Here is a 27,902-nt window from a genome sequence, read left to right as displayed (position 1 = left end):
TTAGTTAAAGGAGAGTTTATATTATTGCTACAAATGGGAAACCAGTATAGAATCACTTGCCAAAAATAGATGGCAATTATAAAATAAAGTATAAGCAAAACAATATTATTAAATTCTAAGTGGATATTATTATCTACTTATCCTAAGGTCTTTTCTTTGTTATGAAAGAATATTAGTTACTATTTGAGAATTGGGGATGACACACTTGCTCTATACTAATTTACTCTGTGATATAATCAATAGAAAGAAAAGAGAATTGGGAAAGTTTTATATCCAATTTACTTACTATGTAAGATTATGCTATATTAAGTACCCCATTTCTTCGGAGACTCCAGTTGCTTAAAAATAATTGGTTGGTTCTGTTGTGTGTCCATCTAACAACTGGATGTTTTGCAGGCAGAAAATATGTGGTGTGTTTTATCTAAAAAACAACAACAACAAAAAAAAACAAGTCTTTCCTCTTGAAGTAGGAGACATGGTACCACATATTTGTGAAAACTAAATCATACCAAAACATATTACGAGAAATGTATCCTTTGTCGAGTACACAGAGTACATTTTAATAATATGTATGCCATTAGCATGGGTCAAATGTGAATTTTGGGGAACACCAATCAAACCCAAATTTAAAGTGCAAATGTAATGTCAACCTAGAGTATGGCCTAATTTGACTGGATTAACACTGACATTTCCCTCTCCCTTGCTAACTTTTCCATTTCTCAGCATCAAACAGCCAAGCACTGAGCTGATAGATGGGAATTCATATGTTCTGCATTTTGAATAGAAATTGTCACTTCATGATTTCTGTTCTTAATTATTCTTTCTTACTACATGACTGAGAAGCTATTTTTATATTTAAGTCTTTTGTTCATAAAGGTCAGATCTAAATAAAGTAGTCAGTGTTTCATCCAAGTATTCCAGAGAGCATGGCTTAGTATTCCAGTCCTTGTCATGAGCAACCTTCAGTAGCTTACTTTCAAGTTAGTTATTGACATAAAGCAATTAATACTAAATTTTACAATTGCCAAAGTGACTTGGAGTACATGCCTTCTCTTGTTTTGTTGCATGGCAATTGCATGGTTATCCTATAACAAAAGTGCTCACTGGATTTTAATCAAATTTCTTATAATACTAGTCTATACCATGTAATTTGGCATATAATTATATACTTTCTTATATTGTTTGTTGGGATTTGGATAAATTGGTTAGATTTCCCAACCAAATTGTAAGCATCTCTATATAGTTTAAATATATCTTGAGTACTTCCTCTGAGGTCAGGCCCCTGAAAACTATTTACTAAGTAGCCAATACAGACTACCACTGTATAAACCATTGTTTATGCTTGCTATTGAGAGCAACTGCATAAGTCATCTTATGATTATGTAAAGAATAGGGAACAGTGATATTTTAATGTTAGATTTAAGACTGGGGAAGGGGTGGGATACAACAAATTTTTTACCAGTGGTGATTTGCTTCCTAATTCTTCCTGCCAAGGGAAACAGGTCCCAGGTGAATGCTGCCTAGAGATGTAGATTCTTTTCACGTTTTTGTAAGATAATGTCTTTCCAAAGAGATACTCAGTCTCACAGATGTTATTGATGGTTCCAATCCAAGATCATAATTTGCAAATCGCAAATCGGCTGTTAAATGTTAGCTCACAACTCTTCCCTGGGGTTTTTTGCACTGATAGAAAGGCTAAGTGGAAGGAGGGGAAGAAAGCAACACCACCCTCTGGTTGGAAGAAAGGGAGGTCAATGTGGCTTGGACGGATCCTGACAGTGTACAAAATAATTGAATCAATGGAGAAAGGCTAAGCTCTCAAATTCCAAACTGCTTTTAGTAATACTTTTTAATGGAATTTAAAAATAGTTTCAGGGTGTTTACAATCCCCTTTGAATTACTGTCATGTAGTAATTTGAATATTAAAGATAGTGACAATTGGAGCCAATATTAATGAGAAAGAGGCAAGAGACCTCTTTATTCTGGCCTACCCAACCACCTGCCCTCTCATATATCTTATACTTCACCAATTTTTTAAAATTAATTAATTAATTTAAGAGAGAGCACGTGGTGGGAGGGGCAGAGAGAAAATCTTGAAGCAGACTCCCTGTTGAGCATGGAGCCCAAAGCAGGGCTCCATTCCAGGACCATGAGATCATGACCTGAGCCAAAATCAAGAATCAATTGTTTAACCAACTGAGTCATCCAGACATCCTATAGACCTCACCCCTTCTTCATTGATATTCCTCAGTATGGATTCCATAGATTATTTGGGGCATTTCAGAGAGGGTGTTAATTTTTTTTTAATTTATATAATTATTTATTGTTTTCTACTGTATTGGAAGGCAAAAGCATAATTCTTCTTAAAGTTATTCTTTGGCAAGTGCCCTAGTTTTATTTAACCCATTATTGATGGAACCAGATGGAGAATAAAAGAGCTGGTTCCAAGAGCATTTGAAGAACAGGAATTTGTATAGTTAGTCAAGAAAAGCTGAAATAACATTGTTAAATTGAGCATTAGACTGGTGAAATAAAACTATATGTTTTTGTGGTTAACCTCTATCAGTCCATAAAGGCAGATCAGTGTATCAATTTCTGCAGTCAGGAACACCACAGCCTATAAACTGCCTGTACTTTTGTTGGTGTGGATTTTTAGTTAGATATCCTGGGACATTACCCAATAGTATTAGCCTGGGATCAAATGGAGGTATTAGAAAATGCTTCAGCATGATGTCAGAGAATTAAGCAATAATAATTTTGCCTCTTTACCATGACTGGGATAAATTCTTCTTGTTCAGGTAATTGAATGGGGGTTGGTATGCCATCTTCTCTTTCTGTGCTGTTTTGTTTTGTTCTTTAGTTTGACTGATTAGTCTTTACATCCATGGTGCTGAACATAGTGTGTTTTTGTATCACAATATTTTCTTCTTGAGAATTCTGGGTTACATCAATTGAGTTGACTTTTTTAAAAAAATGTTCCCTCTAGGAGGAATAAAGGGAGCAAGCATGACTTGCATAGTCATTGTAGCATAGTGAAAGAAATAACTAAATCAGTGGAGAAAAGTCAGGTTGTACAGACTAGACCAAATGCATATGCTATTTTTAGGCTATAAATTCAGCAATAAACATCTAACTTTTCATATTTTCCCAAAATCAAACTTAATTTTTATGTTAAGCCCCCATTCCTCATATCAGAAGACAATTACCTTAAATGTAAATTTTAATGTACTGATGATTTCTCAGATTAAAATCAAACAAACTGAGAATTGCTCTTTTCTCTGTTCTTCTTTCCTGAGTGGTATTTTTGGCATTGTGTTCCTGAGGCTTTGAGACTGCCTGTGCTGGTATCCAATCTGATTATTGAGTATGGTTATCCTTCCACATTGGCATCCAAAAAATGTAGTGGAACAGCACAACCTGACTTCCGGTTCCCAGTCCACGGTTCCATCTGTGACCATGAATGAAAGCAAGACTTCTATAGGGCAAACTCTCTTATTTTGTCAGCTCACCATCTCAGGGGCCTGAAACAGTTCCCACCTCTGGGAACTCAGAAGGAGTTCCTGAATTCCTTGAGTTCCAGAACTCAAATATACCGTCCGTCACATCAAATCCTGGCCTTATTCTCCATGGTCTTCTCAAATCTAGCTTTTGCATCGAATCTCTATCCCCTGTGGTTTTCTGGGTGAACTTTTCAGGAACCCTTGTGAGTACAATATCCTTTGTTGAACTTCTTCTGGTGCCTCCTATGCTACTGGCCTTAGAGGTGGATTGTTGAACGTTTGTAGATCTGAACTACAATTCAGTTATTTTATTTCATTTTAGAAAAGTGAAGGAAAGAGGTAAGAGTAAAGCTTCACTATACTAAAATTTGAAAGGTTGTATTGTCTTTCAATGGGGCATTTGGTCAAATACAGACAAGCCGATATATGTTTTGGCCCCATTCATAGAGTAAAAGTATTCTTTGCTTCTTCAGGGAGTTCCTGCCCAAAACATTCTCTTCTGCAGTTGTTCAAAAAGTCCGGACTCTTAGCAAAGCGAATTCAGAAAAAATAGGAGGTCATACTATATCTTGGTCAACTTGAAGAATACAGTGTAATCCATCTTTTGTTAAAATTGTAGTAATTACCAGTTTCAGAACTTGTGTTGTGAATTGTAGTTTCAGTAGACTGGATGTATAGCATAAATCAAGTCTCAAACCACCAGGAAAGGGCCTCTAACTTTGCCATTATGATGTGCCATGAAATAAAAAAGCAGAGAGTATACTGTACAAAGACCTAATGCTTCCAGTTTATTAGATACAGATGCTTTCCAAAAATATTTAATCCATTAAACATTCAAAGGCATGGGTAGAACATCATGTTAAAAATAGTTACCCTTTTAAGAAGAGAGATAGTATTTGAGGCCTGGGAAGGAGTATAAATATTATTTTATATTTGAGGTAACCAAAGGAATAGTCCTAGTGATGAGTCAGAAAGAGAAGTGGGAGCCCTCAGCTCCTGTCTAGACTGAGTCAGTGTGGTGTTTTAGGACCTGCCTTGTTTCATGTTCCAACTGTCACCTGCTCTGTGATCTTGTTGGACAGTTTCCTTAATCTTACCCTCTTTTTTTAGAAAAAAAGATTTATTTATTTATTTTGGAGAGGGATCATGAGGGGAGGGGCAGAGGAGAGAGGAAGAAAGAGAATCTCAAGCAGCCTCTGCACTGAGCATGGAGCCTAATACAGGACTCAATCTCACGAGCCAAAATCAAGAGTCAGAAGCCCAACTGACTGTACCACCCAAATGCCCCATTTAATCTTACTCTCTTTATCTGTAAGATGAGATAAAAACAATTGCCCTTCACAAGTTGTTGAGGACTAGATGAAACTAAATATGTAAAACTGTTCCAGTGTCTGCCCCACATTCATGCTTAAAAAGCACTGATCTTCCTCCAGGTCCTCCAATGTACCATCCCAGGAGTGGAGGGAGGGGATTGCTCTTTAGGGTCATGCTAACCAGAGTAAGATAGCAAATATTACTTTTAAAAGTTTCTGATACCTTTAAATAAATTATTTTTATGAGGAATTTTGTGACTTCCTTCTAAGTTTTAAAATTAAATCCACGAATTAAGTTCACTATTATAATAAAACTATAAAATGAAATTAAAATTGAATCAATTTTAAACTTGGATTTAAATTTTAATGGGACCAAATATTGTCTGTCTTTTTCAGGAGGAACTACTTAGATACAAATCATAGGCATACTATATATGACTGACATTGAAATATAATCAGCTTCTGTTTTTTTTTAAAGAGAAAATTATTTTAATAAAAATAGGACAAAATTATCAACATAAATGTGTGTTTCAGTTTTTGGTGAAAAGATAGGAAGCATATGCTAATCTGAAAGATTTATTGAGAGAGAATGCTTTAAAACTCAGAATGGTATAGCTAACATTTGCCACAACTTGAAAGTTAATCAATATTTAAATAAACAGGGGCACCTGGGTGGCTCAGTGGTTGAGCGTCTGCCTTCGTCTCAGAGTGTGTAATCTTGGGGTCACAGGATGGAGTCCTGCATCAGGTTCCCCACAGGGAGCCTGCTTCTCCCTTTGCCTGTGTCTCTGCCTCTCCCTCTGTGTCTCTCATGAATAAATACATAAATCTTTAAAAATTTAAATAAACAATAAAAAATTTAGAAACAACATCTATTTGAATTTTTATCACTATTGTTTTCTTTTTTTTTAAATTTATTTATGATAGTCACACAGAGACAGAGAGAGAGAGGCAGAGACACAGGCAGAGGGAGAAGCAGGCTCCATGCACCGGGAGCCCGACGTGGGATTCGATCCCGGGTCTCCAGGATCGCGCCCTGGGCCAAAGGCAGGCGCCAAACCGCTGCGCCACCCAGGGATCCCTGTTTTCTTAAAATTATTAAGGCCTAAATAAACATAAATCTGATATGAGGATATATAAAAATTTGTGAGCATTTATCAGATAGAAAAGGGGGAATAATGGTTCTCATACCCAGGATTAGCTGAAGTAGTTCAGGAAACCAAGGGGGTTTGTAAGTGGTACAGCCAGTATACAAAACTATCCTTCCCAGTCTCAGATTTCCTTTTTCCCCCAGTCCTAACTCATGAGATTACTCACATCTCAGTAATCCCGCCAGAACACCCCAGGATTAGTGCTGAACTAGTCATGGGATTTTACGTGTCTTTCCATTTTACGGTAGCAGCAAATGTCTGAGAGCCTGTTCTGGTGGTACCTAAGACTAAAAATTAACCTTTAGTTTAGATGATAGGGATAGAAAATATCCTTTAAATTGAAAAGAAGTAACAGATTAGATAAAAATACTCTTAACATATAAAATATAATGAAATCATTAGTATTCATACCAAATAAAGAACATTTACTAATCAATAAGAAAAAGAAGCATGGGCTACAAACAGGAAATTCACCCAAGAAGTACAATAGCCTCACCAGCATTTAGATAAACACAAAATAAAACAAAGATTGGCAAAATTGAAAGGTTTGATAATACATACTGTTGATTAAGGTGTAGAAAAATGGATTCTCTTTTCGTCAGAGTGCAAACTGATTCAGCTACTTAAATATATATTTGTTGAGAGATCCCTGGGTGGCTCAGTCGTTTGGCACCTGCCTTTGGCCCGGGGCGCGATCCTGGAGTCCCAGGATCGAGTCCCGCATCGGGCTCCTGGCATGGAGCCTGCTTCTCCCTCCTCCTGTGTCTCTGCCTCTCTCTCTCTCTCTCTCTCTCTATGTCTATCATAAATAAATACAGAAATCTTAAAAAAATAAAATTAAATAAATAAATAAATATATATATATACATATATATATATTTGTTGAAAAAAAGAAATATATCTGAGGGCCTAGCTATTTGATTTCTTCTTATGTACCCTAAGAGATCTTTTATACTTATGCACAATGAGACATGTGCATGTATGCTAACTGCAGCATCATTTATAATCATGAGACACTGAAAGCAAATTAAATTCCCTTTGAAACAGAAGTGGCTAAGTAACTATGATGCATGCCGAACATGTAGTACTCTTTAATAGTGGTTATAAAAATTGGTTAGAACAGTGTGTGTTGATAAAAAAGAATCTCCATGACAGACTTGGTCAAAAAGAAAACAAAAAATTATAGCACCAACCTTATGATGTGTCACCACTTATTTGAAAAAAGAGAAAGAAAGCAAGCATGAAGTAAGACTATAGATTTTCTACAATAGTAGCTTTCAAACTCTTCTGGAAATGACCCTCAACAAGGAACATATTTTACATCACAACTGAGTGGACCCTTACTATCTGCAGTCACTCTGAATTTTTTCTATCCTCTTCCATATCATTCTATGTTATTCCATTCCATTTTTTAAAATATGGGTCATGGCCCATAAAACTGCTTTCAGGATTCAACCACCATTTGAAAAATACTGTTCTGAAAGTATACAGTTATGTATGTAAATGGGTAGAAAAGTGACTGGAAGGCAACACACCAAAGTGATATCAGAGGTTATTTCTGGGGAGGCACTCAGGGGTTTTGGTTCCAGGGAGCCTCAAGCCCCTTCTGTAATACCGGGGTTGTTTGCTTGTTTTACAATGGGCATGTGTAATTAAACATTTTTAAATTTATTTTTTAGAAAGTGAACAATCAAAACTATTTCTAAAAGTTAAAGATTTACTGGAGCTGAGAGAGTAGTGGTCAAGAGATCTTAAGACAATGTCAAGTTACTTTGCATAATTGAGTAGTTCAGAAGACAGGCATTCTAGCTAACTATCTCTGTTTTTGTGTTTAGGGCCACAGATGAGCACATTCTTGTGGCAAGGTAGAGTCAAACCCGTGTGATATCCCACTCAAAATGTCATTACAATTTAAGAACTCTCTGCCACAGTGTTAGATTTTAACTTGTTATCTATGAATATTAAGTCCACATATCAAAAACATAAAGTAGTCAACATAAAGGTGATAAAAAAATCAAACCTACCAGTTTCAGAAAATATGAACTTAATGTTCTTGTAGCAGCAGCATCTTGGCCACATTACATGGTCTGTAGTTTTTGGTATGGGTCTAGAAAAACAAATCGTTACATTTTAAGAATCATTTCTACAGGAAATACCATTGCAGAAAATTTGACATGTGTACACTTGGTCATCTCTGCAGGCTGGAGCAGATACCTCCAGCATTCTGTTTTCTATTTTAGAGCTACCTTAATTCTTTGATTTATCTTCACATTTTTACCTTAAGGGTAATTTATTAAGCATCATCTTAATGGTTAAGTAATTGATGCTTAAATGAAGTTAGATACAGTGCCTAGGGGAGATAGATCCTTTACATTTCAAACATTTGAACAATGTATTGAATGCAGATAAACTAGAATTGGATTATTTTTATGTGAATTTCTCAACTAACTCAGTAAAAATTACCATGAACAAATATTTCTTTAAACATATTTGTTTTCTTTTTTGTGTGTTTGTGTTCACATGCTTAAAACAGGTTGAATCTTTTAATGACCACATTAAATTTTCTGTTTAAATATTTTGAAAACAATTTTTATGGTAAAATATGTAATCTTTCTCAGAAAGCATTTATATAAGAATCATTTTTCAAAATTTTACCTGTTGCGAAAGCAAAGATTATATTCACATTTAATTTCATAGAGACTCAAGGTAGTATGGAGGGAAGAAGAGGGACTTTGGAGCTTTTCTTTTTGCAAAAAGCATGCTAAAGGTCACACGGAGGAAGGGCAAGAGCTAAGAAACTGGAGGAGGTGGGAGGATTCTATCAATCCACATGTCTGAAGTCTCTCTTCCATTTTCTCCAGTGTGTATCTGAGGGTGAGAAGAGTCAGAGGTGGCCTGGTGGCTAATCTAGAGGTGAAGGCCATTTCTTTAAAGAGTTTTATATTCCTCAAACTTAAGAATGAACTACTTATGGCTCTGACACGTGAAGGTGGGGAAGCAGTTCATGTGCAGTTTGATACCAAACCATCTTCAAATGGTGAAAAGTGGTGTGGCTGTATGATACAAACTCTGGATAAGTTATAAATGTATCTTATTTAGACCTGGAGGAAAATCCAGGTGAAAATTTGTAATAATCAAAGGTTACAATAACTATCATATCCTTGATTGTTACAAATTATACTTTTTTTGATTTTTGGCTTTTGTTTGTTTCTGTTTTTGTTTTTTGCTCTGGAAGATTGCCTATTTAGCATTTGCATTAGTAGTTTTAATAAATTAGTTTTAAAATATGATATTAAGAACATAATGACTTTAAATTTTAGAAGCCTGATAGCTTCTAAACTGCACATAGCTTTTCAAAGACCGTAGTATCCAAAGCATCACTGACTCCTGGTGACAGCCTGATGTAATTGCAGGCAAAATTTTCAAGAATCTTTTAAATGTTATAAAAGGCGACATTGTTATTTTACTTAGAAGTCTTATGAGTAAAGGGAAGAAATTGTCCATCCCATATTGTAAAATATTGAAGTGTTACAGGGTCTCTGCATATTATCTCATTGGTAGGATAAGAATCTTAGCTTAATTTTTTTTCAGAATTTTACCCCATTTTTTCAGTAATACCACTTTCGAAAGAGAAAACCAGGATCTTGACTAACTGCAGAATTTATCATCCGCAGCATCTGCAGGGATTGCTGTGTCCCAGAGGAAAGTACGACAGATCAGTGATCCTATTCAGCAGATCTTAATTCAGCTGCACAAAATCATCTATATCACCCAGGTCAGTGTGCTAGTTTTTTATTTACTTTTCATCTTAAGTACAAATTTGATACTAATACTGTTGAAAAACTACTTTGTGGAACTTTCAATTGGAGTGAATGCAAATTTTTATCCCCTCCAACTACATATATTTGAGAGTATTTTGGCTTAGCAGCAAGGCTAGAAAGATGTTGGATAAAAAAAGCAAATATGGCAGATTTCCCCTATGACTCCTAACCTACTCTTTCATTGTCAGTATCCCACCAAAAATAAACTTCAACACAAATGGTCCTTCAATGTAGGGGTGAAAGTGGAAACAGGGCTGAGTTCTGAATAGCATTACTACAGGGAAGAAAGGAAAGTAGTGCCTGCTCACTAATCCTGAGGATTCTAGGTGAAAACTAGAACACCTCAGAGAAATGAAAACACAAGGTCCAAGATTATTAAAACTCCTTATTTAAAGTGCCTTAAATCTCAGTAACTCTTAGGCACTGGGGGAACAATCACTGTTAGAAAATGACTATTAATTATTTACAGAAATCTGTCTAATGATGAGCAACTTGAATGTTCATTTACCAAAGTTGACCAAAGTCTTATTTTTAATAAGAAAATAAATTTTTGTAGACGAAGTGTAAGCATTTGGACAAGAAACTAAAGAGTATTCTGGAGCTTAAGATTGCATGTCTTATGTAGTTCATTCATTCATTCATTTGACATATAATTATTAGGTGCCTACTATTAGGTGCTACTGTTCTATGCACTTGAGACATATCAAAGAGCAAGTCATATAAACATTTCCTCAGTCTAAGATCCAAAGGGGGGGAAAAAAAAGTAAGATCCAGAGGGCCATTCTGATGAGCCCATCAGTTGCCAGTTGTGGCAATTCCGATTATACATTCGAGTACTAGAGAGAAATACCACCAGGTCAGTGGACCAACTGGGCCCACTGTAAGTCAAACTGGGGGAATACATTTAACCTCCCCCTCCAAAGCAAACAAACAAACAAAAAATACATGTTGATTAGTGTACCACAGTGACTCTAGTAATTGATGCGAGTTTATAACCAGTGTCCAGTCTTCTCTGAAAGCCTGTGCGTTTATTTCTCCCCAGTGTACAGTCACTCTAACAAATGGCTGCAAGTCTTTTTGGGAAAGGTTTGTAAGAAAATTTATAGTGTATACTTACAGCAGTGTTTCTCTGGACCCTTCCTAAAAAGGTCCCAGCTTTCCCACTCATTAAGGGCTTTGGGTCTTTTAATTGACCAAGGTCTAGAAACTGTATGAGAGGCTATGACTCTCCACTATGGCAACAGCAACTCAGGTCTTTTTTTTTTTTTTTTTTTTTTTTTTTGTCTATCAGGCTTTGAGTTTCTTTTCTGTTATTTGGATTAAAGAATACTCTAGTAAACTGACCATCTGTTTCCTTCCAAGGAACACTCTAGTCAGTTAACCACCACCAAAGATCTCTGTGAGCCAAGGCATTCTTTTTTTTTTTTTTTTTTTTTTTTTTGAGCCAAGGCATTCTAATTAACAGTACATCTCTCTTACCCTTTATGGTTAAGTGCTCCCAACTTGTCATTGTGACAAAGTTGTCACTTGGCTTTTGTTTGAGACCACATCATCCCCATCGGAATCATATACTTTCAGTGTTGTACCTGGTCTACAAAGGGAAGCAACCACAGAAGTTATTTTAAGGATGCTGGTGCACCCCTCTCTAATGTATTTCTCAATGCCTTAGTGAGAGGAGTAGCTTGCTGAACGTAATTGAGGAGTGAGTGTGCAGGTCATACATGGTAAATCCACCCCAGCATGCCTGCCTGTCTCCCAAAGCTTTTGAATTCCCTCTTGCACATACCAGGGAAGCTCTGGCATTTTGTCCTCATTAAATGAAGGCACCATTGAGATTGAGTTCAAGTAGTAAGACACCAACCAATTAAGCAGTTACCTTCAGCTGCACGACTAACATGAAATCTGAACTCCATTAAGAGCACCTATGTGAATGAATTCAGCCTAATCTAGGGCTACAGTTTACCCTTCTTGGCCTAAAACCCTTAGCATCTACTACACATGTTCTCTGGGTTGCTGCTAATATATAATAGCAAAGTCTTGCAATTCTTTGGATGGGTAAGCTATTTCCTTCTGGGTCATAGTGTGTACCAATTCCCCGGAATCATATTGAGATATGACCCTAGGAATGGACTTGACTCTCATTGTTGTGGGCCTTATGAGGAATAGGCATTCCTTTTTAAGATATCACTCCTCATCTGTCTCAGATAAGGGTGGTGTAGAGTTTTCAAGCAAAGGAAAGCTTGACTTCTCAGACACGGAGTGACAAGCTACTTCTGCTGGCAATGATACCTCCGAGTGACTTGAAGTTCAAGATTGTCGGTTTTATCTGGATCCAGCAAAATATTCCTATTTCAAGTTTTAGGATCCTATTCTTTTCTCTAAATTTCACATGAGAAACTTAGCACCAAATACATTCAGCTGACATTGTAATTTAGAAACTGCCCAATTAAATTTGCATTTGATTATCAGCTGTATCAGTGCTGTGGTAGCAAGAAATAACAGGTTTTTAGGGCTATCATGTAATCTCTCTGGGCCTTAGACTATGACTTGAACTGAAAGTTAAAGGACCAAGCTTCATACTGTCTAGCAGCCACATTTGGCAGCCACTTGAGCTTCCAGGGCACTTGCTTCAGTTGGTTCTTTATCATGATGATACCCTAATTAGTTGTGATGCCACTGCATGCCATGCGTTATCTGCATCCTATGTCCTATGGCAAAACTCAGCACTGGACTCAGTTCCAAGGGCACAATCCAACCAATTTCCAAAACCCATCTGTCCTTTTTCTGGGACCTTCCTCGGACCAACTCTATCAGTGAGGTTCCAGTTAGGAGACAGAAACCACACAGTAATTTCAACAGGGAAGATTTAATATAAAGAATTGTTGAAAAATTATTAATAATAACAGGGTATTATTTAAAAAGGAGGGGGAAAGATATCTAAAGAATATAGGAAGAGCAGATACGGAAGTCATTACTTACAGGCCTGAAGTACAGCACCCAAGAAAGGAACAAAATAGAAGAGGACAGCCTATCCTGGGCTGAGGTCCATACCTCATTGGAAGGATCAGAGAAATCCACTGAGGTGCTGTGCTAGAGAAACTTATAGGGAAGTCTTCCTCAGGGGATTGGGGCAAGTCATCCATGGTGAGGTATCGTGCTGTGGAACTCACTGGAAATCTGCACATTAGGCTTAGGCCAAGAAATGCCGTCTCTGGGACCAGAGGAGGCTGCCCACTGGTTGGTGCTGCACCATGGAACATTCTGGGAAGCTGCATGCAAGATTGGTGCCACTGAAGTTGTATGGGGGTGAGCACAATTTGGGGGTCCTCATTGCAGCTGACCACTCAGTGCTGCAGAAAGGAAGCAAGACAGGAGCATCACTGGAACCAGACAAGCACCTCCAGCAACCCTCCAGCACTCTCTACTGACAGAGCTGAACATCCTGGCAAGGGAGAAATTCCAGTGTCACATACAAGGCACCGAAGGGTGGATTTGGAACTGAGAGGCTGCTACTGGGCAGCCGGCACACTTAGCCTGGGGGCTATGCAAGGGCTCCCTTCTTTGGGATCGACTCAGGCCTGATTTTCTCACTGCTTCCCCTTGGCTTCCCCTAGCCAGGCTCTCTTTTATCACATTTTTCCCTAAATCAGGCAGGCATTCTCTTCAGTCACCCTGCAGGCTAGCCTTTTGAGACTCAAGAATCTGAAATGGATTACTTTTTCCTCCATTTTCTGCTGTCAACTTTCCCCTTAGGCAATCACACAGAATTGTCTACCTGATTAAATGAAAGAGGGTGCATGGCAATATGAGGGGGATATAGAAAATTGGTTAATAAGACATAAGCTGCCATATCTCTGTTGAGTAAGTGCATTTCCATTTAAATGCTGATGTAGAAATATGAGGAGGCATTCTTAACTTTTGTGTTATGGAAATAACCTTAAATAGCGTATTGGTTACTTCAATGCTTAAACTACTAAATTGAAAGAAAATAGACTTTGAAATTTAAATACAGTTTCCATATGCCTGTCTTGCTAATTTTTATATAATAAAAAAACTTTTTAATGGATGTACTCCATTTCTTTATTGGATTTCAAAGTATGTTAAAGCAAGAATGAAATGATTATAAAATCTTATTATTATGCTCTCACACTGCCAGCCTAAAAAATGATTTCATATTTTTGGCAAGATGGTATTCCATGCTACAAGTTCAGACATAACCACTGTGGTTTTTAAAATGTATTTCCAGAATACTTGAAAGTTTATGACATTGCAAATAGTAAAGAATATTTCCCCTCTGGGGAACTTTAAATTACAATGCTAACCCAAGTCAATGCCTTTCAAATAAAGGAGATAAAACAAGTCTAAACATTATACTCTCATATTTGCTATAGGTTGACGACCAAGATCAGTTCTCTGTGTCTGCTAATTACAAAGGAAAACTGATGAAAGTAAATATGAATAAACAAACACACAAACATCTCTTCTTGTCTACATGTTTATTTCCGAGTCAAACTCCCTTGCTGACTTATGCTGTGACAGCTACCCTGAATCGCAGGGCCAGATCCCTCCTGACAACCACAGATAACCTTACAGGGGAAATTGCTTACTTTTGGCCGGTGGTGGCCTCTCCTATCCAGTTTCCATGGAGACAGATCTTGGAAATCATCTAAAAGCAACTATTTTAAAGGCAGGATGTTAAAATCCTTATGCTGTCCTCATTGATTTGACATCTGTTTTTATCAAAACTGAGATTGTAATCTTAAGACAGCCAGCTGAGAATGAAATCAGTGGTTCATTTCCACTGCTGGAAACCAAAATCCATCTTTGGGCACATAAGGTGACTGATGTACATATGTTGCCTTTTAGTACAAATCTTTGTATGTGATTGCTTCGGTAAGACCTACACAGCCAACTTAAGCTTTGGATTTAATTGTGTACATAGGACTTGATTGCTTTTGTAAAGAAAGGCTTTCTTTTTTTTAAGATTTGTATTTATTTATTCATGAGAGACACAGAAAGAGAGGCAAAGACACAGGCAGAGGGAGAAGCAGGTTCCATGCAAGGAGCCCGATGTGGGACTCAATCTCGGGACTCCAGGATCACGCCCTGAGCCAAAGGCAGACGCTCAACCACTGAGCCACCCCGGCGTCCCAAGAAAGGCTTTGAAAATCAGCATATGGCAACTTTTAAAAATTAAACATCTGTCTCCTAGAAAACAGACAGGGAGTTTAGGTGGGTCTCCTTTGGACTGCCATTTTAACAATCTCCGCTGTTGCCAACAAAACAAAAAAAAAAAAAAATGTGTCTGGGAACAGCAATGTGCTATCCCTCAGATGAAGTTATACTACCTATGGTCATCAGTAAAACATACTGTTTTTTTCAGCAGTAGTGAAGGATGAAATTAGAATCATCATTACTTTCTCTTATCTGGATCTCCTGGTTCCTAATGGGAAGAGAGGCAAATTAAATAGAATTTAAGGTAAAGCCCTGTATCTAAGTGCACTCATGTTTTCAGGGTTTGCAAATTCTAAGAGAAAGCTTACATTTTGTGTATTTATTTTGATAATAACCTTTGAGTATTTTTTTTTAGCATTTAGGGAAATATCTTAAGCAGTAATGTATTGAAATAATTTGTTCCTATAGTAAGATATTATTTAAGTCACTTCAAATTGGGTTCTTTCTACTACTGATGGCCTGCTGACATATTCTTAGAGATACTAGAGAATGTATCTTTAGAAAGTATCCATATATGATAGAAGTTCAAGAAACTCTAGTGTAGAATATAGAGATCAGATTTCATTTTTTTTCTGTTGTGACTTTGGTGTAGTAAAAACAAACAAGAAATAAGCTTTTGTTGAGAGATTCTTTTCTAGAATCAGTTTCTTTATCAGTAAAATTTGGGTAGCTTACGGACTATTTTTGCTAAAGGAAATAAAGTATGTGAATTGTTTATAAAGCATTACTGTAGTAATGCTAGTGGTGGTGTGTTTGCTCCAGTGTAATGGTTGTGTTAAAAGACGTATTACTTCAGAAAATATCTTTGCATGTTACATAAGTCTTTAAACTCTGATTTCCTTAGCTTTAAGATTGTACCTGCTTTATAAGTTAATTGTGCAGAGAAAAGTGACGTAATACACACAAAGGACTAATCATAGTAACCGACACATACAAATTGTAGGTATTAATATTCTGTTCTTAGTATTATAGTCCTTATATATAATAGAGTAACATACTTACATCTTCTGCAATTGAACTATGCATGAGTCATCATTCTGTGCAAAATTTTAAATTCTTCCATGAAAATTTTAAAGATAGGCTGCTGTCTATAGGGACAAACAATTCCAATAAGCTAAAGTAGCTTTCTAATACTGCCCTGTATATGAATCTTAAGTTGACTGTTAACTTATTCAAGAAAGCTTTTGTGAGAATTAATTCAAGCAATCAGAAGCACTGAAAGCAATTCTATGTTAACGAGAGGCTTATCAAGTTAAACGAATAGCAATGATTTTAAGAATATTTGAATTAGTAATCTGCTACTGGGAGCTGCCAGTGTTGGGGTCTCTTTTAAAGGAACCTGTGGACCCAATGTACTTCACACCTTCAAAGTTTGCTGTGCAGACTATTAGGTGTATCAGAGAAGGCTTGCTGCCACCTTCTCTGGCAATTAGAATCATGCAAGGCGACTAGATGGTCCTGGTCCGACACTGCCCTCTGGTGTTTGATTTAGGGAAGTGGCAGTTTCTAGTGCATTACAGTAGGGAATTACCAAATCCCAAAAGGTATCTCTCGGCATTTCTCCCATCCCTTCTCCTCTCTAATCAATTCTCTTGCTAGGAAAGTATGAAAATAACCCTTCCCTTCGCTATCTGATCCTACTTTTAAGTTAAATCCATTCTACTTTTGCTAATCTCTCATGCACACATATATCACTTATACTCATTTTCCTTATTATCTGTCTTCCAAATATTTGCTCATTAATGCCAAGAACTCTCTCTCTGTTTCTCTCCCCCAGCCTCTCTCCACATTTCTTTATTTCCTTTTTCATTCCATGTAGAAGGACATCAATAATTATGACTATTTGCTGGAGAGAGGGAGAATGATTACATCTGGAGCAAGGTACAAGAATGCTATAGTATTGACATAAAAAGAGCTCAGTAGAGATTCAATGCTGTTTTGCTTGATACAATAGAGGTTTATTTCTCATTTAGCTAAAGTCAGAAAGGTCAGGTGGTACTTGTCCATCTTGTGGCTGTGCCACCTGGAAAGGGTGGAATATAAGCTCCTTGCCCAGGAGGGACAAGGACAATGGAAGCATGGTGGTTTTGCATTTCTTCATCCTCAGAGTGATACATATCATTTTCATTGGACAAAAGTAGTTCTATGGCATCAAACCTAAACTATAAGGGAGTATAGAAAAATGGAGTGGGGGTGGGTAAATAACTGTCACTACCACATTTTTTTTCTTTTGAGGTGAACTTTGAATTATAATCTTGTATTTTTGTTTGTTTGATTTGTTTTGCTTTGATTTCAATCTTGAGAGAGCACCTACTACCGTGTTTTCCTTCCCACTTAGCCATCTTTGTTTTACTGATTCTTTTTCATCTCCTTCCAAATCCTCTCCGTATTTTAAACAAACCAGACATTATTTACACTCTGAGACCTCTTATCATGCTGACCCTATTTCTTTACTCTCTTATTCTTCTCTCAAACTTTACTTCATCCCTCTGTGCTCTTTGGGATCTTTGGTTTCTTTGTACAAATTCAACCTGCAAAGCACTCCGAAATCAATTTTTTGAAATCTGCAGTTTCATCCAATCACCATGTTTTCTAAGACTTTAATGTGACTTCCTACTAAGTTATTAAATCCAGTTCATCCTGGCTTAGCCCCAATGTACATTCATTCTTTTCTTCTTGACAAGATTGATCCTTACAATCTGACTTCTCTCCATGTGAACATTCAGGAGCATTCACAGACAGACATCTGACTATGTAGCAATGCAGATATATACTTCCTTTTCCAAAGTATCAGATCCTTTAGGACAAGGGCCTTGGTGAGGATGTTTAGCAAAGTTCTGGGCATTACATAAACACCTTAAACATCTGGTAGAATGCATCCTTCCTTGTGAAGTGGTCTTCTTTACCAAATTCATTGTGTATGTGAAATTTAGTTGTTATATGAAAAATAATACCAATAGAATGAAAGAACAATAGGAGAAATGGAAGCAGGCTTTTGAAAGAGAGAAGAGTAATATATTTCTTCTGGATTGTGGAATGAAAGATTATCACACCTTGTCATGCTATTCAGAGTAAAGTTGATATCTTATTTAGTCCTGTTGAATCAATATTGTTACACTGACCCTCAGTGAATGCTTCCAGGGAGTCATCTGTGCAGTGTTAACAATTTGCTTATAATAACTGTTTTCTCATTTTATGCAGCTCCCTCCAGCTTTGCACCACAATTTGAAAAGAAGGGTTATAGAGAGATTCAAGAAATCCCTCTTCAGCCAGCAGAGTAACCCTTGCAATTTGAAATCTGAAATTAAAAAGGTACAGTATTCGACCATTAGGAACTTTTCTTTGGCTATCAAAAACACTTCGTAAGAGTTAAATTTTCTGTTTTGTACTTTACACTCCATCCTCTATTCAAGGATCTTATCATTAACGGTATGTTTTAGTCCTTTCAAGCTGCTATAAAAAAAGAGATACCATCAACTGGGGAGCTTGTAATGGCAGATTGCTCACCGTTCTGAAAGCTGGAGGTCCAGTATCAATGGGCCAGCATGGTCAGGTTTGGTACAAGCCTTCTTCCCATTTATAGACTTGTGACTTTTTCCTGTCCTCACATGGCAAGGAAGCAAGGAAACTGGGAGCTCTATGTAAGGACGCTTTTTTTGGAAGAGCACTTCCATAGGGGCCCTGCCCTTATGGCCTAATTACCTCCAATGACCCTACGTCCCAATACCATCACCTGGGGGGGTTAGGTTTCAGGAGAGAAATTTAAAGTGATGCAACCATTCAGATCATAGCGCCACTTATGATACAAAATTGAGGATGTCTTTGCCTTTGCCTTTCTCACCTTTATTTCTGTGGCCATCATGTCAGAAAACTAATAGTTCTTTCAGTATAATTGTACATGTTTTCCTAGGAGTAAATGTTATTAAATATCTTTAATTAATATATATATTTTAGCCTTTTTCAAGAGAATTCTATTCCAATATTTTGTTAGAACCTTCTCCAACAAGCCTGTAAATTGGGCTATGCCACTCTGAACAAGTCATTTAACTATCTGAAGCTGTGATTTTTAATCTCCTATGAGGGTAGAATGAACCATGGTTGACTGTTGAACAACATGGGGATTAGGGGCACTGATCCCCTGCTCCCACACAGTTGAAAATCCATGTATAACTTTTTTAAAAAGATTTATTGGGATTCTGGGTGGGTCAGGGGTTGAGTGTCTGCCTTCAGCTCAGGGTATGATCCCAGGGTCCCAGGATTGAGTCTCACATCGAGCTTCCTGCATGGAGCCTGCTTCTCCCTCTGCCTATGTTCCTGACTCTCTCTTTCTGTGTCTCTCATGGATAGATAAATAAAATCTTTTTAAAAAAGGAAAGAAGGAAGGAAGGAAGGAAGGAAGGAAGGAAGGAAGGAAGGAAGGAAGGAAAAAAGAAAGAAGAAAAAGAAAGGAAGGAAGAAAGATCTATTTATTCATCTTAGAGATAGGGAGCATGAGTACACACAAGTTAAGGGAGAAGCAGAGGGAGAGAGAATCTCAACCAGACCCGATCCTCACTCCCTGACTGAGCATGGAGCCAGCCATGGGGCTTGATCTCATGACCCATGAGATCATGAGCTGAGCTGCAACCAAGAGTCAGACGCTTAACTGACTGAGCTACCCAGGTGCCCTGAAAATCCATGTATAACTTTTGACTCCCCCAAAAACCTTAACAACTAACTGCTTACTATTGATCAGAAGGTTTGCCAATGACATAATAGGGGATTGACACACATTTTGTATGTTATGTGTTATATACTATATTCTTACAATAAAGTGAGCTAGAAATAAGAAAATGTTAAGGAAATCATAAGGAAGAGAAAATACAGTTTTCAGTACTGTACTGTAAGAAATCCACTTGTAAGTGGACCCATGCAATTCAAATCTGTGTTGTTCAAGGGCCAATTGTATTTCTAAGCTGCTTTCCATCTTTGACATTCTAGAATCTCCTAGACCTTGGGTGTTAGTAAATATTTCTATTCATACACACAAAAACTAAATCACAAAGAAGGTAAATCAACCAGACAGAAGGAAAATTGGTTGTCTCTAATTAGCACAACTTGAAGACAGGAAATCCCTTTGTCCTGGCTGATAGCCATTTCTATACATTGGGAAGTGTTTACAAGCCCTCCTTCTCTGCAGAATTAATCTCCCCTTTCTCCAAGCAGTTTGGGCCTGCTCCAGTTTTATCTATATATTGTTTAAGTTTTATCATACACTTAAACTTTGAAACAGTCAGGTGGTCAATGAACTTCTTTAAAGTTTCTTTCTCCTTTAATGGATCCAATCTTTTTTTTTTTTTAAAGATTTTATTTATTTATTCAGAGAGAGAGAGAGAGGCAGAGACACAGGCAGAGGGAGAAGCAGGCTCCATGCAGGGAGCCCAACATGGGACTCAATCCCGGGTCTCCAGGATCACACCCCGGGCTGCAGGCGGCACTAAACCGCTGCACCACTGGGGCTGCCCTAATGGATCCAATCTTAAGCATAAATGTACTTCTTATTCAGGCAGTATGATAGGCTCTTTGATAAGAAATGCAAACAGTGTGTTTGCTCTGTTGCCTTACATCAGTGATGTCTGCAAATACACAAACGAGGTGGAAAAAGAGATACAGCAGCAGGTAAACAAAACATAAACCCTACCTCATCAGAGATGAAAGAGCACAATTTCTTTCAAGGATTGTGTTGGCAAATCAGGCCAAGAAACAAAGCTCGAGTAGCTCAAAACAGAAGTGGAGGATACTGCCGATATTTATTTTATTATATTTACATATTATATCATGAATACCAATAAATATATTTTAGGGAGGCAGAGACTCAAATCTCCCATGAAAAATATTACATGTTGCCAAGTTTTTATGCTCTTATTAAAATATATGCAGAATAATCCAGTTTGTACACAAATCTATTTTAACAGAAATCCCAGCTTTAAGAGATGAAAAGTGCCTACAGCAAACTGATGCACGAAGGTGCCTCTGACTCTTCCCCTGATGCTGTGATTTTCCACCAGTGCACGTCCTTAAAGCTGATCACTTTCTTTTTTGTTACTGACGTCTATTGGTTTGCGTCCCTTCCTTGCTCTCTTTCTCTTCTCTCCTGATAGAAAAAAGATACTCTTTTGTTAAAATGGTCCCACCTACCTTGTCAGCCTACCTCTGTGCAGTGGCGGCACCTCTCAGAGCACTTACCTTCTGTCCTCGGTTTGGGGAGTGAAAACGAATTAATGGGGTGGTAGAGAGTGTTCAGGGAGTCTGAGTGAGGGAACTCAAAGGGGCACAGACTTAGCCTTCTTTTCAACTTTGTTTAGAGGCAGATTAAATTCTCCTTTGAGGAATGCTCTGGTCCCCTTCTCTGGTACTACATGCTCCTGGTGATTCATACCACTGTGGTGTTTACCCTCCCGATCATAGAAGCAGGTCTGCTCTCCTGTGAACGAAACGGATCTTCTGCCTGGAATATTAACATACTTCCTGTTCTCCACTGCTGAACTGAGAGGCCAGCTCCCCCGTAAAAATCTCTCTCAATTTCCTGTTCAGAATTAATCTCCCCTTTCTCTGTGCTTCAGTCACTTTTTCACTTACATGGTCATGTTTTAATTTTTTAATTTTTTTAAAGGTTTCATTTATTTATTCATGAGAGACACAGAGAGAGAGTCAGAGACATAGGCAGAGGGAGAAGCAGACTCCCTGTGGGGAGCCCGATGTGGGACTCAGGATCATGACCTGAGCGGAATGCAGACACTCAATCACTGAGCCACCCAGGCATCCCCATTGTTGTTGTTTTATCTGGCTTGGATTTATGTTTTTCCCAAAGGCAGTGAGTATGTTGTGTTAATCTTTGATTGCCTAGAGTCTCACAAGTGCCTGGCACATGGCAGATGTGTGATTGTTGAATATAGAGTATATACTGTATTGATAATAATCTATATTGGTACTATTCCTTATTGATGTATATAACATATGATATATATTGATACATATAATATTTGTATAATTTTTATTAATATAAAGAGAAGCCCTCCTGTCCTCATTTAAACACAAATGAGAAAAGTTTGTGGCCTCTATTTTTCTCCCTTTCTAGTCTAATCTTTTGTTAGTCATAATTTTTGTTCAGAAATGGATCTTTCATCCCCTGTATAATCTTGGTGGAGTGGCCAATTAGCCTTTGACTAAAACAGTCATCCGCAAAGGACTGTTGAAGAAGCAAGCAGTGACAGCACATAAATGCATTTGATTTCCACCTTCTCCCCTGAAACTTGTCCTTAAATCCAGGGACTCCATGTCTCCAGTTTGAGGAATCATTATGGGATGATTGTACCTTCTGATAAATGGCCTAAGACCCGGCAGGATATATAGAAGAGTGAAAAAATAGAAAAGCCCTTTTCTAAGAAACTAAGCTCTTTATTTATGACTTACTTAAGCTGATCTTCAGTCCAGTCTGCTCAGCCTTGGCTAAAATTGTGAGGAGAATAAAGCATGTGAGTAATTGTATAGCATTTGGGAAACTAGGATTTTCAGCATGAGAGGAAGGAGAAACAGAAACAAGATGGAATATATTCATTCAAATTAGAATTGGAAATACCAATATGAAGGAGTATGAATTTATGATAATTCTTTTCTTTAAAAAACTACACATATTTCTTAATATTTTTACTAAGTTGTTTAGAAACTAAGCAAGCGGCAGTGAGCTCTCTTGGAAATATAACTGATAGCAGCTCTAGAGCAGAAACTAAAAGGGATTAGATGGAATGTCTTGACATAATAGATCATGTAGCGAAGATGCCTTCAAGGATTACTGAGGATGTGTCAATAGGACTCAGGAGTCAACTTAAGGAGGCTATCTATTGGATAATTAGAGCATCAATAAGAATAATAACTGCAGGGATCCCTGGGTGGTGCAGCAGTTTGACGCCTGCCTTTGGCCCAGGGCGCGATCCTGGAGACCCGGGATCGAATCCCACGTCGGGCTCCCGGTGCATGGAGCCTGCTTCTCCCTCTGCCTGTGTCTCTGCCTCTCTCTCTCTCTCTCTCTCTCTGTGACTATCATAAATAAATAAAAAATAAAAAATATTTTTAAAAAAAGAATAATAACTGCAGTGGATTGAAAGCATTAAATAAAGTTTCAATCTAAGAGTTCATGAGAGTAAAAAAAAAAATCCCTCATTGGTTTCCTTCGGAGGATGCTAAGTAACCAATTCATTATTTTCAAAACTACTTACAGAAGGAAAGAATCAAACCTTTTTTCTGCCATTGCCTTAATAATTTTATCCCAGGGTAACTCAATTGATAAGGGGGGAGTTTCTTATTAAAGTAATACTTCAGCTAATAAGAACCAGAGGTATAAAAATACGGTGTTGCAGCCTCTAATGAAATAATGGAGCCAGTGGCTTGCTAATGTCACCGAAAGAGGGGCATCCAGATGTTATAGGTCTCCTGACAGACATGCAGTACCATCTATGAAATATATTTGCTAAAAGTTTGGATCTGCATCTGAGGAAGCTTCTATTTTGGAAGTGAGCAGACTATGGTTTTTGGAAATAAAGTTATTGGAACCCAACCACATAAATTCACTCATGTTATCTATGGTTGCATTCACATTATAGGCACAGTTGAGGAGCTGTGACAGAGACTACATGGCCTGTAAATCTGTAAACATTTCTTATCTGGCCCTCTACCGAAGAAGTTTGGCAATCTCTGCTCTACATCTAGCTACCCACTTGCAGCAAGTACATGGGCCAAGAGAACATGTTAAATGACACCATGGGGATAGTCAGAAAATCCAGGCTGGGGAATTCTACTGGAAAAATGACATCTTTTCTTAAATAAATAAATTGCAAGGAGAGGAGAGCACTTCTCTTTGGTTCCTAATCTGTACTTCAGCTCAGATCAGCAACGTCAAGCTTACGTTATTCAATAGCTGGCATCTCTTTAATTCCTAACTCCAGGATTCTGGCTCTTTTCCAATTAGTAGACTGCTCCTCTTCTGCTTTAATTAATGTCTTTTTATGCACATTAATAATTATGCCTTATATTTGCCTAGCCCTTTTCAGGGCCTGATGAGGGCATCATAAATCAGCAGTGCCCACCTGTTTGGACCAAGTAGAGAACTTCCTATAGCAAGGCTGTCCCACCCAGCGGGTGTGGGGGGGGGGTGGACACTATTCATCTTCTCCCTAGATACCACCTTCAGTGTCTGAATGGAGATTCTGAGAGGATGAGCTCCTGGTTGTAGATTGCCTTTTTTGAGTTTGGGAATTCTTTGTTAGAAACATAATCTTTGGTGGAAATATAAACAGCGCATCAGCTTCCAGGGGGAGTAGGGGTGAGGGGAGGGATGCTATGTGCATCCCATGGAGTGTGGATGATAGACCATCCATGTGAAGGTGCACATGCATACGTGTGTGAGTGCTTAAGTATCAGAGAATAGTGAGTATAAACACTGGTCATGTCTGTCAACAAAGTGGCCTATAAAAACTTTATAAGAAAGAGTAGAAAGAAGCTGTAGGTTAGAGAAGATGAAAAATAAGACAATATATTATGTCTTAACATGTTATAACAGTCAAAAAGGACAGGAAAATCTAAAGGAAAAAAGATCAGAGGACTGGTGAGTGATATGTGATGTAACGCGTCAAAAGTTTTCTCACTTCTGTCACCTAATTTCATTTATACTGTTTCATTTCCTTCAGAGTCCTAACTCCACTGATTAGATTCCAAATAATTGGTGTAGTTGTTCTGCAGCAAAGGCAACCTTATTTTATGATAAGGAAAAGAAGATACAGTTCAGGAATTTAATGAAGATTACATTTTTTTGTTCCTTTTTTTATTTCTCATTCAGGTTTTGGCTAAAAGCACTATATTCTCAATTGAACAATGAAGTGCTAAAATTGTTCAATGCTTGCTCCAAATCAGTGAGTTCTGGGGGAGCGGGGTAGTAACAATGATACAGTCTGTTCTCTCTCTCGTTTTTTAAAGATTTTATTTATTTATCTGACAGAAGAGAGCACAAGCAGGGGGAGTGGGAGAAGGAGAAGCAGACACTCCCCTGAGCAGGGAGCTTGAAGTGGGGCTCAGTACCAGTACCCTGAGATCATGACCTGGGCTGAAGGCAGATGCCTAACTGACTGAACCACCCAGCTGCCCCCAGTCTGTTCTCTTTAATATTTACTTGGCTTAGTTCAAAAGTATGTACAGTCCTTTGCTCTTTAGAACTATAGATACTATGTTTAATAGTTTATATAAACTAAGTTTATTCAGAGGAGGAGAGCCCTTTTATGTCAGTTCAGAAGGAGGGTCTTAAGGATTCCTCCAAACAGAACATATATGCCAAAGATGGGAGTACCTCTCTAAGCTGAATGTTTGAGAGGAGAGAGTGCCCACATAGCACTGGTCCAGGACTGCTGAACTACCTCAGCGCCTCTGGCAGCCATCAGGGCAGCTGCTCTGAACAGTTAGTTCTGTGGTAGCATCCACATCCTTCCTACTGGATGACCATTTTCTTGCCTAGCTGGTATGTCCAGAATTGGGCTCTCTATCTTCTTCTTCCTTCCTGCATCTGTATCACTATTACTGGAGGCATGTTTTCCTTCCACTCAGTCTTTAAACTTTGCAGTCATGTTCAGCTGCTCCATGTTATTTATTTTGTTCCTTAAGTCATTAATATCTTTGGATCTTCTTTGCATAGGTGGTTTTGCTTGCCCTTTGATGTGAAGCCCTGGGTCATAGCCCTGGTTCTGCCACTTACTAGCTATGCTCCTTGAGCACATTCCTTTTCAGTGTCCCCATCTGTAAAACTGGGATAATGCTTACCTTGGAGGTAGTTGCAAGAATCAGATGGAACATCCAGTATGTCTAGAATGTTTAAGTACTCATAAGTGGCTGTAGGCACTACTGGTATTATTAGGGAAGGGTACTTGATCTTCCTCTTGGTTACCACCTAGTTCCAACTCTTAGCACTTCTTGCTGGCACTACTGTCACAGTTTCTTTGCTGACCTCCCCTTTCTCCAATCCATCTTGCCAGACTAAGTTCTAAATACTACTTTTTTTTTTTTTTTTTAAGCATACCAAAAAACCTTAGTGGCCTCCAGTTTCCTGCCTCACCATCTAAATCCTGGCATCTAGTTTTTGGGGCCCAGCCTCCAGTTTCCTGCCTCACCATCCAAACCCTGGCATCTAGTTTTTTGGACCCACATTATTTGCAGGAGCCTTCTCTGGGTCTACATCCACCCTGACATCTCTAGCCCCATGCAGACTGTCATGCAATTGTGTCCAGAGTGATCCTTTCAGAACAGAAGTCTGACCCACGCCACACATGCACACACACCCAGAAAGCTGTTCAGGGGCTCTAAGCATAAACTGCCAAATCCTCCCCACAGTATTCACAGTCCCATTTGGTCCAAGCCCTGCCCACCTTTCTATTTTATTTTATTTTATTTTATTTTATTTTATTTTATTTTATTTTATTTATTTTATTATTTTTTTTTATTGATGTTCAATTTGCCAACATATAGAATAACACCCAGTGCTCATCCCATCAAGTGCCCCGCTCAGTGCCCGTCACCCAGTCACCCCCACCCCCCACCTCCCCTTCCACCACCCCTAGTTCATTTCCCAGAGTTAGGCGTCTCTCATGTTCTGTCTCCCTTTCTGATACTTCCCACTTATTTTTTCTCCTTTCCCCTTTATTCCCTTTCACTATTTTTTATATTCCCCAAATGAATGAGACCATATAATGTTTGTCCTTCTCTGACTGACTTATTTCACTCAGCATAATGCCCTCCAGTTCCATCCACACCGAAGAAAATGGTGGGTATTTGTTGTTTCTTATGGCTGAGTAATATTCCATTGTATACATAAACCACATCTTCTTTATCCATTCATCTTTTCTACCCTCATCTCATACCTGTCTTTCTCTTCATTGTCCCACACCAGCCACAGGTACCATCTGGGGTCTGTCTGCTTCCTCCTGTGTCTTTGCAAATGCTTGTTTTCCTGCCTCTCAAGATCTTCAGTCTCCATCCTTTACTCATTCTTACTCATTCTTTCAGCTCTCAGCATAAGTGTCTTTTTTTTTTTTTTTTTTTCGGGAAAGCCTTTCCCGTCTAAGGTAAATCTGCTTGTTACCTCCTAGAACCATAGGCCCATCCTTCTGTACATTCAGCAAGTTGCAATTTCACATATATCCAGGTGGACATTTCACAGATGTATTCCTCCCTAATTAGGCAGTAAACTCCTAGAATACAATTTTTGGCCACCATTGGCTGTTTTCATTGTTTGGATCTGTGTGTGTGTGTGTGTGTGTGTGTGTGTGTGTGTGTGTGTGTGACACATGATAGCTGATAAAAAATCCCTGCTGAATTAATGAAGGGTGTTTGCTTTCCTCTCTTCAATCTAGATCCCCACACTTCTATAACATGGACTTTTGTCATATCCCTTTCATCACCTTGCTACTGGTATGCAGTGCCCAGGCTTTGCCCCCCAAGTTCTACTCACCTGGAATGTCTGCTTTGCTTCCTTGCATCCACCCAAATCCATCCTTCAAAGCTTGGCTCCAGTGTTTCTGCTGCAGAGCTTCTAAAAATCCTGCTGGTCTTCATGAAACATACCTCCTTTTGGAAGCTGAGAACTCCCTACCTCATTTTACACTTCATTGTTTATTCCTTTGCTCTGTTGTTCAAGTACATTAGCCTCTTTCCCCAAGCAAATTGTAAATCGTATCGTTGCTGTGTCCTCCTTGGTGCCCAGCATAGTGCTGATAGTCTGGGGAGGTCATTGGTATATGTGATTTGATGGTTTTCATCTCTGTTTTACAAAACCTGCTCAGATCATAACGTATAGTAAGAGGCAAA

At 38.2% G+C, this 27,902-nt stretch overlaps 1 protein-coding gene across 14 annotated transcripts in view; it reads left to right on the top strand.

The window, feature by feature from the left end:
• The window catches only part of NEK10 (NIMA related kinase 10), a 233,913-nt gene that overhangs the window by 188,687 nt on the left and 17,324 nt on the right, over positions 1-27,902 (top strand). For 8 of the 14 annotated variants that reach the window (XM_077865472.1, XM_077865464.1, XM_077865465.1 and 5 more), the window contains 3 exons: positions 7,800-7,829; positions 9,639-9,739; positions 18,222-18,332. In XM_077865472.1, coding sequence (XP_077721598.1) covers positions 7,800-7,829; positions 9,639-9,739; positions 18,222-18,332 — 242 coding nt within the window. Of the gene's footprint in view, positions 1-7,799; positions 7,830-9,638; positions 9,740-18,221; positions 18,333-27,902 lie in introns of those variants that run through there. The other 6 variants (XM_077865473.1, XM_077865469.1, XM_077865476.1 and 3 more) reach the window with 4 other exon arrangements.

The sequence above is a fragment of the Canis aureus genome, chromosome 22 (assembly GCF_053574225.1).
Source record: "Canis aureus isolate CA01 chromosome 22, VMU_Caureus_v.1.0, whole genome shotgun sequence".
In the NCBI taxonomy this organism is placed as follows: Eukaryota; Metazoa; Chordata; class Mammalia; order Carnivora; family Canidae; genus Canis; species Canis aureus.
Note: the sequence above shows the minus strand (reverse complement) of the source record. Positions and strands in the feature narration are given on the sequence as shown.